The sequence below is a fragment of the Silene latifolia genome, chromosome 10 (assembly GCF_048544455.1).
Source record: "Silene latifolia isolate original U9 population chromosome 10, ASM4854445v1, whole genome shotgun sequence".
Taxonomy (NCBI): domain Eukaryota; kingdom Viridiplantae; phylum Streptophyta; class Magnoliopsida; order Caryophyllales; family Caryophyllaceae; genus Silene; species Silene latifolia.
The window spans coordinates 144,431,249-144,444,055 of NC_133535.1; the positions used below are offsets into that span (position 1 = coordinate 144,431,249).

The following is a 12,807-nucleotide window of genomic DNA, read 5'->3' on the forward strand; positions in this document are numbered from 1 at the left end:
CTGAGTCTTTGTCGTACACCTTAGACTCGGAAGTCGTGTAACCCTGGGAAGTTGGTTGCTAAGAGGCCGTGTGTATCGAGCGGGGCAAATTCAACTTTAGGGCAGTGATTCTATCACGCCACGACATCTTTCTCTTCAATTTATGTAAGTTTATCTGTTCATTATTCGTCTTATAGTCATACCGCCTACAGTTTGGGTTGGAGAATTCGAACTCTTGTTCGCCTGTTTTTGGAGCAAGTAAGCTTGTATGCCACACAGCCTCCGTACAAGATCCATATTCCAGGGCCAGAAAATATAGTTTCGAGTAACTGTTTTTGCATTGACAGTATATTATGGCCTTCTTTCATCTATTAACCATAGGTAAATAAAAAGATATAATTTACGAGTATTTAACAAACTGCTAAACTTTTGAATAACCGCAAAATGTCTTATACAACTATATAGAAAAACAAGTTTAGAGGCCTTAATAAAAAGAAGCGGACATGCATGATAAATAAAGGAGACTTATAGTTGCTACATTTTCAGAATAGCTGGAAATACTAGACAGAAACGCATAATTGATTACTATAAACCAGCGAATCAATAAGCTGGTAAATTAACAGAAAATGATGTTGGACAAGGAGGACTAGGAACATCAGCGACTCCCTCAAGCATCTGAGTAACCCTCTTCATAGTTGGTCGTAGTTCCGGGTTTTCTTGAATGCACCAAAGACCAATTTTCACAAGCCTCTCTAGTTGCGGCCTGTCATTCAGCGCTTCCATGTCATCGTTCACAAGACAATCTATCGTTCCAGATTGGTAACAGTCAAATGCCCAATCTGTCAAAATTGCACACTCGTCTGTACTAACGTCCATGAATACGCACCTCCGACAACAAATGATTTCCAACAACAAAACCCCGAAACTGTACACATCCACCTTCACAGACACCGGCTTGTTCTTAAACCATTCAGGCGCAAGATACCCTTTGGTTCCTCTCACAGCAGTATTAGTGTAGTTCTGATTTAGAACCAGAAGCTTGGCTAACCCAAAGTCAGAGATACGAGCGTTGTGATAGTCGTCAACAAGTACATTCTGTGGTTTTATGTCACAATGGATGATTTGAGTGGTGCATTCCTCATGCAGATACAAAAGCCCTCGTGCAATCCCCTGACCAATTTGAATCCTTTCGACCCAACTTGGCCTTTTATCGCTGAAAAGATAATCAGCAACTGTACCATTGCTCATGTATTCATATACCAGCAAGCGTTCATCTTCTTCTTTGCAGTATCCTATAAACCGGACTAGATTCTTGTGGTGTGTCAGGCCAATTACATTCACTTCAGCCGTGAATTCCTTATCAGCGCCTTTGAATGTTCGATCTAACCTTTTAACAGCGACAGAATATTGATCACCACCTGTTGTTATATTTCCTTTGTATACTACGCCAAATGAGCCCCTTCCTATCTCTTCCCTGAACCCATTTGTAGCGGATTCAAGCTCTTTGTAAGTGAAGCAGTGTGCGGTATTATATTCAGAAATAGAATGCCTCTTGCGGTCTTCATACCCTCTGATTGTACATTTTTTATACACGAAAAACAATCCCAAACCAACGACACATAACAATATGAAATTAACACATACAAAGCCACCCAAGAGGCCTTTAGTTAAAGCATTCCACTTATATTTTAGTTTTCTAGGAGGTACGAAGGGATTAACAGGATTATTAGTGCCATTGTCATGACTTACCTTAAGCCAAGCAGTCCTAATTACACCGCCGTCTTTCCTACCGTTAGAAAGTGGTAGTTTCTTCTTCCAACAGGTACTGCCACCATCGGAAATGGCAGCACCACAGAAGCAGTCATTCATACAAGAAGCCTTACATTGGTCCTCAGTGAAAGGGGACATCTGTGCATAATCTTCTTGTGGCCAGTCAGTATTTTGAAGTTGGATTAAAGTATATCCACCACCATCTTCAAATTTCCCACAGAAATCTGAATTGAAATCTGGCTCACAGCTTCCATACGAATTAGTAGGATCCATAAGTGAGTAATTCGGAGGGCATTGACATACGTGGCCATCCTCATCACCAGGGCTGCAAATGCTATTAGATCCACAGGCTCCACTGTCAGTGGCCCTCACGCCTGGTGGAGGAAACATCGTACATATGTTGTTAGGGATGAGCTGAGTTTTGGTCCAACCAACTACTTGGTTGGCAGTAGAATTTCTTGGGTAGTAGTACCATACTAGTACTCCATCAAATCCCAGACTTACTCTCTGATAATAATCCCTACCCGATTTCACCTCACCTGGTGGGATGACAGCCATTTTGGTGCCATTTTGGTTCTGTATAAACATAACCCCTGACTCGTTATAAACCAGTTCCCCACCATTTGTGCCACTACTGCCAAATGTGTAATAAGAGTGGTAATTAAATCCGGTGGCTACATCCCTGGTGTTAAGGACGACGTCTCCGTCGTCTTCAAAATATAGCTGAAACCTTCCGTCTGTGAAATTGTTCTTGGATATCCGAGAAATAACATTATTGGCTGTTCCCAAAACCTGTGTCGGAAGCAAGGTATCAGTTGGATGCTCAAAAGTCTGCCAAAGTGGAGCAGCATTGACGCTACTAATAAGAGCAAAGTTCCCGGTATCATTCATGAAACCGTAACTGACAGCTCCATCACCACTTAAGGCATTAGTAGTACTCCATAGGACAGTTCCTTGAGGATTACTGAGGACTAAACCCTCGCTAACTGTTAAATTTAATGTTGATCCTTGAGGAACAGGTTTACCTCCATTTGCACACCACACAATTGTGTCCGGAATTGCGGCATACCAAACGGATAGCAAGTACAGATCAGTATTGTTCGGAGCCTGATGAAAGCCGAAGGCAAAATCGCCCGAAGGAGAAACCACTGAAGTGCTATTATTTTTGGCTAACAGAGATTGACCAACTGAAAATTTGCCACTATTTTTTGAATATGTTGGTGATGATTGTAAGAGGATTAAGGCCAAGTAGAAAACCAGTAAGCAAGATAGAGGCCAAGCCATTGCAGGTTTTTAGATACAAAAAAAAGAAGCGAGATTTAAGCATCTATATAATCAGTATTTGTCCTGCAAGACCGTGTCGTACAACAGCGTTACAATAATACCTTATACACCTCATTTAATGATAACAATAAAATGATCGCACAAATATTACGTAGCCGTTGTCCATATTTATTACAATAGTCTTACCGGATAATTTAGGTTACTTCCTCCTTCCCAACCATATGTTTGCCTATAATTAAAATACACCCAATAAAGAATATAAAAAGTAAACAAATGTTCGAGATGAAGGGAGTATATAATTGGTCGAAGTCCGTGTGAGTCATACAAAGACTTCCCCAAGTCAACTGAAACGTCTATACCTAAAGACTAACCTAGCACTCTTAGCAGGATTGGCTTGTGTGGTCTGAAAATTGCAGTAAATAATACGGCAGAAGGACTAATAAACTACTTGTACTACCATACCAAGATTGGTTGACATGTCGACGTCATTGACTCGTCACCTGAGTCGCCTCTTATAACATTATCATCACAACCACAAAAATTTCATCTATAGATGGTGTTAGTTTATGCTTATTTTCTTAAATATCAAGCCCTGAGCTCACTATTTTGAGGCTTTCTGATAAGAGAATTGTTTGCCCTTCTTAGTAACTAGTTTTCAATCCAATTCTCGTAGCTTTTTTCATTGCGGATCACACCAAACCATGCTCGGTGTGTTTTGAACATCAATCCTATTACCTTGCCAACGGCAAAAGCGTTTATCCTAAATTGCATTGGTTGTCTGGTTGATGTTCTCGAACACAGACGAGGATGATTTCGAAATTCAAAGATTGTTTTGAATAACCTCAAGGGAAGCAGAAAGTATGCTCAGAGAACAAGATTCATTCCTTTGGCGTAAAAAAACACCACTTCTGAAATAAATATAAATATATTGTCTGAAAGACCAACAATGAAATATGAACCCGGCTTGAACTAAAGCTAACACATTGAAGACCTGGCCCCAGCTTAAACTAAAATATAACGAAAGGTGATTGCTGGGAAGGGGAAGGGTAAGGCCATGTCGAGTATCGTATACTTGGATTTTGTGTCAAGCATGGTTAGGCATCACTCTTTTGAGAAATAATAATAATAATAATAATAATAATAATAATAATAATAATAATAATAATAATAATAATAATAACAACAACAAGAACAATAATAAAAATAGCAATAATAATAATAATAATAATATTTAAGTTAAATTAATTTTAGTTAATTTAAATTCGGATCGTGTAAGTTCAGTTCAGATCCTATAAGTTCAGTTCAGATCCTATAAATTTAGTTCAGTTCAGATCCTATAAGTTCGATTCGATTCGATTCGAGATCCTATAAGTTCGATTCGGTCCAATAAGTTGATTCACTTGATCTATAAGTTCGATTCGATTCGAGATCCTATAAGTTCGATTCGATTCGAATCCTATAAGTTCGATTCGAGATCGATCCGTTTCACCAAAAAACATGACCTAAGTATAGAGCAAAAATCAGTCAACCTTAACCAAATCGTTTATAATCTGTTTGGTGGTTAACCGAATGATTAAAAACGATGCGGTTTTGGTACAGAGTTTGGCCAAACCGAATTGCCTTTGAACGCAAGTACATTAGCGGTTTTTTAACATCCCTAAACTAATCGATAGCCGAAAATGATAACCCACACAGCCGCACTATGGGTGGTCAAACCTCAAGGTCGGAAATACACAGTAACACGGTACTTGAATTTTATTTTGCCTTGTAGAAATAGAATGTGACTGAAAGTATGAGCAGGGAACCAGGGAGGAAATCAACTAACCCGAAATAGCAAAATAGTACTCCGTAAGGTTTAAAGAGGAGAGAAAGAAATTATTATCCGTCTTAAATTTTAAAACATGTCAAATATTAGCACATGTGGTAATAAAGACAACTTTTGGCATTTCCTAGGATCATGTGATTTTGGTATGTATTTGATCCATCTTAAGCTTATTAAAACGGATAATACTCGTCTTGGGTGAGAATTTGTGTAAAGAAATAGGAGTACTTCGAACTTTTGAAGAGGAGAGTTAAAGAAATACTTTAGCACTTCCGTTCTGATTATTTGTTTACTTTTTTATTCTTTGTACGGAGTAATAGATATTTGAATCAACAGTCTAATAATTAGGACAGAGGAGGATGCACAGTAAGGCAATAAATCATAATGCTAGACACCATGAGGATTATCTGAACAGCAATCAAATAGCATTGCAGCATCAGAAGGCACAGTCTTTCCAGGCAACATTTCTACAGTAAACACTTGCAACCTGGTTAATTTCAATCGATACAGTTCATACGACAAAACCTGAGCTAAAACACAAATGGTTTACAGTTCCTAGTTCAAACAAAAGCAAAGGTAGTACTGAACAAGCAAAACAAATTCCAACTACACAGAAAAATGAATTTAAAAGAACCAGGCATGTACGAGTAGTTATTACATTTTCATTGTTCTATACAGGAACGATAACTGATTAGTAAACCAGGGCATCAAGCTGATAAATGAACAGAAAATGATGTCGTACATGGAGGACCAGGAACATCAGCAACTCCCTCTAGCATCTGAGTAACCCTCTTCATAGTTGGTCGTAGTTCCGGGTTTTCTTGAATGCACCAAAGGGCAACCTTCACAAGCCTCTCTAGTTGCGGCCTGTCATTCAGCGCTTCCATGTCATCCTTCACAAGACAATCTAACATTCCATAATGGTAACAGTCAAATGCCCAATCTGTCAAAATTTCATACTCGTCTTTACTAACGTCTATGCGTACGCATCTTCGACAACAGATGATTTCCAACAGCAGAACCCCGAAACTGTACACATCCACCTTCACAGACACCGGCTTGTTCTTGAACCATTCAGGCGCAACATACCCTTTGGTTCCTCTCACAGCAGTAGTAGTGTGGTTCAGATGAACCAGAAGCTTGGCTAACCCAAAGTCAGCGATACGAGCGTTGTGATGGTCGTCAACAAGCACATTTTGTGGCTTTATGTCACAATGGATGATTTGAGTGGTGCATTCCTCATGCAGATACAAAAGCCCTCGTGCAATTCCCTGACCAATTTGAACCCTTCCGAGCCAACTTGGCCTTTTATTGCCGAAAAGGTAATCAGCAACTGTACCATTGCACATGTATTCGTATACCAACAAGCGTTCATCTTCTTCTTTGCAGTACCCTATAAACGGTACTAGGTTCTTGTGGTGTGTCAGGCCTATCGCGTTCACTTCAGCTGTGAATTCCTTATTAGCGCCTTTGAATGTTCGATCTAACCTTTTAACAGCGACAGAATATTGATTACCACCTGTTGTTATATTTCCTTTGTATACTACACCAAATGAGCCCCTTCCTATCTCATCCCTGAATCCATTTGTGGCGTATTCAAGCTCTTTGTAAGTGAAGCTGTGGGCGGTATTATACTCAGAAATAGATTGCCTCTTACGCTCATTATACACTCTGATTGTACTTTTTTTATGCACGAAACACAATCCCAAACCAACGACACTTAACAATATGAAATTAACACATACAGAACCACCCAAGATGCCTTTAGTTAAAGCATTCCACTTAGATTTGAGTTTTCTAGGAGATATGAATGGATTAGAAGGATTGTTAGTGCCATTATCGTGACTCACCTTAAGCCAAGCAGTCTTCAATAGAGTGCTGTATTTCTTTCCGTTGGAGAGCGGTAGTTTCTTTTTCCAACAGGTATCACGGCTATAATCGAAAATGGCAGCACCACAGAAGCAGTCATCCATACAAGACGCCTTACATTGCTCCTCAGTGACTGAGGACATCTGTGCATAATATGCAAATGGCCAGTCAGTATTTTGAAGTGGGATTAAAGTATACCCACCACCGTCGTTAACGCCACCATCATCTTCAGATTTCCCACAAAAGTCTGAATCGAAATCTGGTTCACAGCTTCCATACGAATTACTAGAATCCATCAGTGAGTAATTCGGAGGGCATTGGCATATGTGCCTCTTGTCATTACCAAGGCTGCAAATGCTATTATATCCACAGGCTCCACTGTCAGAGTTCGTCGAGTCTGGTGGAAACCTCAAACACATGTTATGAGGGATAGACTGAATTTTGGACCAACCAACTCCTTTGTCGCCGTTAGAATTTCTTGGAATGTAGTACCATATTAGTACTCCATCAAATCCCAAAGTTACTCTCTGATAATAATAATCCTTGGCCAATTTCAACCCACCTGATTGGATGAGATCCATTCTAGAACCGTTTTGTTGCAGTATAAACATATCCCCTGACTCGCTATAAACCAGTTCCTGGCCATTGGTGCCAGATATGCCAAATATGTAGTAAGAGCTGTAGTCATAACCGTTGTTTACATTCCTGGTGTTAAGGACGAGATCTCCGTTATCAAAATGTAGCTGAAACCTTCCTTCTGTGAGATTGTTTTCAGTTATCCGAGAAATAACATTATTCTCTGTTCCCAAAACCTGTGTCGGAAGCAAGGTATCAGTTGGATAATCAAAAGTCTGCCAAAGTGTATCAGTATTGGCGTTATTTATAAGAGCAAAATTCCCGGTATCATTCATGAAACCGTAACTGACAGGCCCACCACCAGTTGTAATGTTCCACAGGACAGTTCCTTGAGGATCAGTGAGGACTAAACCGTCATTAACAGTTAAATTTAATGTTGATCCTTGAGGAACAGGTTTACCTCCATTTGCACACCACACAATTGTGTCCGGAATTGCGGCATACCAAACGGATAGCAAGTACAGATCAGTATTGTTCGGAGCCTGATGAAAGCCGAAGGCAAAATCGCCCGAAGGAGAAACCACTGAAGTGCTATTATTTTTGGCTAACAGAGATTGACCAACTGAAAATTTGCCACTATTTTCTGAATGAATTGGTGATGATTGTGAGAGGATTAGGGCCAAGTAAAAAACCAGTAAGCAAGATAGAGGCCAAGCCATTGCAGGTTTTTTAGAGGCCAAAAAAAAAAGAGATTTAAGCATGTCTAATAGACTAATAACACTGAAGGATACTATTATATAATCAGTACAGCGAGACCGTGTCATATAATACAAGCACCTTACAATACTTTCTACACCTCATTTAATGATAGCAATAAAATGAGAGGCACAAGAATTACATGGTCGTTGTACACATATACACCGTACAATATTCTTAGACGATAATTGGTGCTATATTAATTTGCCAAGACTTTTCCCACGACTTCCCCAAGTCAACTGAAAATTCTAAGGATAAAAAAAATGTGGAAAATTTTCAGTAGGGTACAAGCCAAATGACTGTCCACACGGGATTTTTCTATATTAATTAGCCGGACTGTTTCAAATCAATAACTACGGAGTATTGTAAAAGACTGTTCTAATTAGACGATTCTTCTTTGCATTAATACACTCGTCTATTGATGGTAATGAATGAGTCTGAACTGTCCCTCTCATTACACTTTACACACCCTCTATTTCAAGCTGATGGCAAGATACCCGTCACAAACTTGCGACGGGTCAATTACATACCATATTAATCGCGGGTCGGGAAACAAGAAATGGACAAGGCACTGTTGCTCATTTATAGCAGGTTTTAAGTATGAGTACTTGACACACTATTTATTGTCAATTATTTGCAATAAGTCCGTCTTGCTTTTAATGCCATATCTCTCTCATAAATTCCATATCTCTCTTGCTTGTGCTAAGCTTCTTCTTCTTCAGCTCCCTATTGTTTCATTTGTAAGAAAGCCAAAAAAAACAAATCTCATTCATTGCTCTCTATTGTTCAAAATTATATATGCGTCTTACAATCAACTAGATTTTGTGCCCGTGCGTTGCACGGGTTTCAAATTTGTTCTTCCTCTAATTGTTTAAACCTTTTAATATCATTTTAAATAATACATAAAAGTTGTATTTCAATTACTCAAATAAGGTACTCCGTATAAATAACAAAGAATTACCCTCAATACAGAATAAAATATCTCTTCCCATTAATTGGTCTAAATATAAATTTAGAATGAATCTCTCTTCATTAATAGTGTGTCTGATAGAAATCCATTTAGATGTTTACAATTAAGATGCATGCGTCATCCGAATTTAGAACTGCACGTATCATTCAACCATATTAAACAACACAAAGCTTAACCAATACAGTATGAACAACCCTCTTAAAATTATTTTACGCCTCCTAAAGCTTGTTAATCTAAACCTCACAATGCCGTCAATATATAATATTATAATAATAGAATATGCTCATTTGTTTGTTTAGATATTTTAATTAAAAATAAACAAATACGTGTAATTAAAACGAAGAGAGCATCTAATTTACAAAAAAGCATACCTTAAAAGTGTCTCTCTATAATTTTACTTTGTATTCTATTTTTATTTTGGTGCCTCTTGATTTATTGGATTCATTAAAGATGGTGACAAGCGTTTTATAGACATAGAAGTCCTTTCTTGACTTTTAAATTGCTCACATGAGAAGTTTAAGCAACGAGTAAGTTATGAATCTATTGATCTAGAGAGATGGAGCTTGTGCCCACATTTGACATGAATTCTCTTATGGGATCCCGAACTGATGAGTCTGACTCAGATTTTGACGATTCTGATGATGAAGATCAGTAATATGGACAGCATTTTTTCTGTTATCCGGAGGTAAAGTTTATTTATTCCGTCTTTAATTTAACAATTTAAGCAAAAATAAATGAAAAAATAAACTTAATAATATGTCACTATAATTCAAAAAAGCAATGGGTAAGAGAGACACTGATCCGAATTAATTCCTAATGGACATTAGATATAGGTACGAACTCCAACCCCAAACAATTGGTCTCCCTTGTGACGGGTTACCATTTGTGACGGATATTTTGTGAGATAAAATGGTAACAAAATGGGTTAGTGGAGAAAGGGGACCACATGAATAGTGTTGCAGAGAGAGAAAAAGTGGGTACATTGTGAGGTAAAATGATATCCGTCTTCAGCTTGTGACGGATATGTCATGTCTTCAATGAGAATTTGTGAACCCAAAAATAGGTTTCTCCAACCTCAAAAGTATGAAAATAAACAATTACTGTTTGTCCTACAAGACACATCCTTCGGCACCAAACTTGATGATCTGTAAGCGAGTGTGATAGTATTAAGTATAAGTCTAATAAAAGGTTTTACCGTTAAGACGGTCACTAGAGAAGATTTATTTGTTGCAGGATGAACATCTGTACGAATCTGCAAGACAAAAATGATTAAAAACCAAAAACAAAGTTTATCATGATTCAAGTTTACGAAATACATTTGAACATAATCTAGGCACTACATATGCTATTACACAAGCTTTTAGCTTGAACAGCACAGGGTCCTTGGCTATTTTAAGCAGAAGAATTAGTAAGAGAGTCATTTTCATAGTTTCAATGACCACATCAATAATGACAAATAAACTGGTTGCCCATTATTTGTGATTCACTAAGTTTTCCAATATATGAGCAGGAATTCTGTAAAATGTAGTTAATCAAAATGGAAGGAGGGAGTACACATCAAAATATAAACATGCGAAGCTCAAAGTAATAGAAGCCACAGTGCACTTGAGAATAAGAAAGGGGGAACCAATTCATTGGACAGAGATAGCGTGACAAAACCAAAACTATTGGGAAGGTTACAAAAAAACTAAAGAAAAAAATGCATAGCTTGTGTTACTTACCCCACATCCATTATCAGTAATGCTGACAGAATTATCAGCTAGCAGCACAACATCTACCTTTGTAGCAAATCCTGCTTGTGCCTCATCGACAGAGTTATCCAATATTTCATAAACCTAAAAAATCCCATATTAGAGTCTTTTTTAGCTTGACTTGGTTATCCACTCATATAATTTAATAATCATAAAACCTAGCGACTCCATTAGAATAGCTTCCATGTAAGCAAAAGACCCACATACCAGATGATGCAAGCCTCGAGGCCCTGTGCTTCCAATATACATTCCTGACCTTTTTCTAACTGGATCTAAGCCCTCCAACACCTGTGTTAATAATCCACATGTAAGCATAAACCTTGCTGCATAACTAATGTAGATTCATAAATCAAGCAAGCAAGCGAATGAACCTATCAAATAGCCATATACACAGTGGAGTTAGTCAACGTATCCAGATTAGCAATTAATAACGGTGTTTTGTTATTGTTTCTTGGAACCACGCGATGTAAGACTTGGAGACTGGAATACTCCCGCTTGTTGGGACCACACCCTCCTAACTGTACCAGTTTCGCCGAGTCCAATTTCATGCACCTGAAAATACGAAGGAAAACAATTAGCGATAATTAATATGCAAGAAATTATACAAGAGCAATGGAATAAAAATAAACACACATAATAATAATAGACATAAAATATAGAATGGGGAAGGAAAGCCGTATTTGTTGTTGCTTTTTATATGCATGTTAAAGGGTGTTTGTTACAAATGTAATTCTATCATATTAATTAGATAGAGTTTGTTTTTTAAATAATATCTGATAAATAAATATAAAATTTTGGGGGGATAATTTACATATTAATATATCTGTTTTAATCTCTATCTTATTTAAAATTTATCATTAATATTTTTTTAATTTCTCTATTATTTATCTATTTAACGTGTTTCATTAAAGTTAGAGTCTCTGGAATTGCCTGAAAAAAGCTTCTTTTATATATATACTAGATTTAATGCCCGGGCCAATTTGTAATATCCTATGATTGTGATGTTATACACTAATAAGACTCTATTCTTTTGGACTTAATAATGTTGTTGAACTGTACATATAAAAGTTGAACTGAGCTCATAAGAGCTCAATTTTTCTGAACTAAACTTATAAAACCTTAACCGAACTTATAGAAGCGTAACTTGAAATATGTATGAATTAAGCTTAACTTTTCTGAACTAAACTTATGAGCTTAAGTTCTCTTAAGTGAATTATAAGATCTAAAATAAACTTAGAGGAAGTGATTTTAATTCCAAAAAAAATATGGCATAACTACTAAAATTTTGACAATAGTTTACATCTAAGAATTTATAGAATGATAGTAACATTACGGGTTAATCTTACAGGTAGATACCTCTTACTCATATAATTCGTTGAGCTACTGCGCATTTTGAACTTAAATTTCAAATCCTACCAATTCGAAATCCTAATTTGTGGGCGTAAACGAAGTGCACTATTAAATTAGTATTATTAGTTTCGACTATTCTAGAATAAATTGCTACTCTATCTTCTAAGCTTTACCAATCTCTATCTCAATAAATTTAAATTTAAGTAAAATACATATATTGGATATTACTATTTCTAGATTAAATATCTACTCTATCTTCTAAACTTTACCAATCACTATCTCAATAGATTATAATTTAAATAAATTAAAATATATATGCTCACTTCATTAAACTCCAACTTGTTCTAAATGTAATAAGTCTTCCGTTACACTAACTTGTCATCGCATTTATCAATGGCAACGAAAAATGAACACTTCACAAATGAAACTATTATGGACAGATGTCTTAACTTTTCATAAGTGAAATCTAAAGATAATCATGACTTGAGACGATTGTATACTCTCAATATAAACAAAGTTATAAATAAAACAACAATCCAAAATGCAGAAAAAAGTGGTGTAATATACACGAAAATACACCAAATACATATGCTTATAAAATAGTAGGTGGTTGAACGAAATATAGTACCTCAACAATTCATTTACCTTTCATTGGAATACTTATTACATTAGAGTAAAAG

General features: G+C 36.9%; 2 protein-coding genes across 2 annotated transcripts; both read right to left on the minus strand.

Moving 5' to 3' along the window:
* Positions 1-579: 579 nt before the first annotated feature.
* On the minus strand, positions 580-3,033 carry LOC141608409 (G-type lectin S-receptor-like serine/threonine-protein kinase LECRK3). Its single transcript, XM_074427766.1, has one exon. The coding sequence runs from the start codon at positions 3,031-3,033 to the stop codon at positions 580-582; it is 2,454 nt and encodes an 817-aa protein (XP_074283867.1).
* A 2,444-nt stretch (positions 3,034-5,477) lies between these two features.
* LOC141606156 (G-type lectin S-receptor-like serine/threonine-protein kinase LECRK3) lies at positions 5,478-11,329 on the minus strand. The gene is made up of 5 exons (XM_074425179.1): positions 11,149-11,329; positions 10,985-11,065; positions 10,748-10,861; positions 10,222-10,278; positions 5,478-7,536 (listed from the first exon to the last, which is right to left on the minus strand). The coding sequence occupies exons 2-5, from the start codon at positions 11,024-11,026 to the stop codon at positions 5,563-5,565; spliced, it is 2,187 nt and encodes a 728-aa protein (XP_074281280.1). The 5' UTR covers positions 11,027-11,065; positions 11,149-11,329; the 3' UTR covers positions 5,478-5,562.
* Between the last annotated feature and the right edge of the window lie 1,478 nt (positions 11,330-12,807).

Bases quoted from the DNA above. Each gene is read 5' to 3' on its own strand.
- LOC141606156 (XM_074425179.1), bottom strand. From the start codon at position 11,026: ATGTATATTGGAAGCACAGGGCCTCGAGGCTTGCATCATCTG. The intron at 10,279-10,747 runs GTAAGTAACACA...TTTGTCTTGCAG, and splicing joins TTACTGATAATGGATGTGGG to ATTCGTACAGATGTTCATCC. The intron at 7,537-10,221 runs GTAAAACCTTTT...CTTCCGACACAG, and splicing joins CTCTAGTGACCGTCTTAACG to GTTTTGGGAACAGAGAATAA.
- LOC141608409 (XM_074427766.1), bottom strand. From the start codon at position 3,033: ATGGCTTGGCCTCTATCTTGCTTACTGGTTTTCTACTTGGCCTTAATC.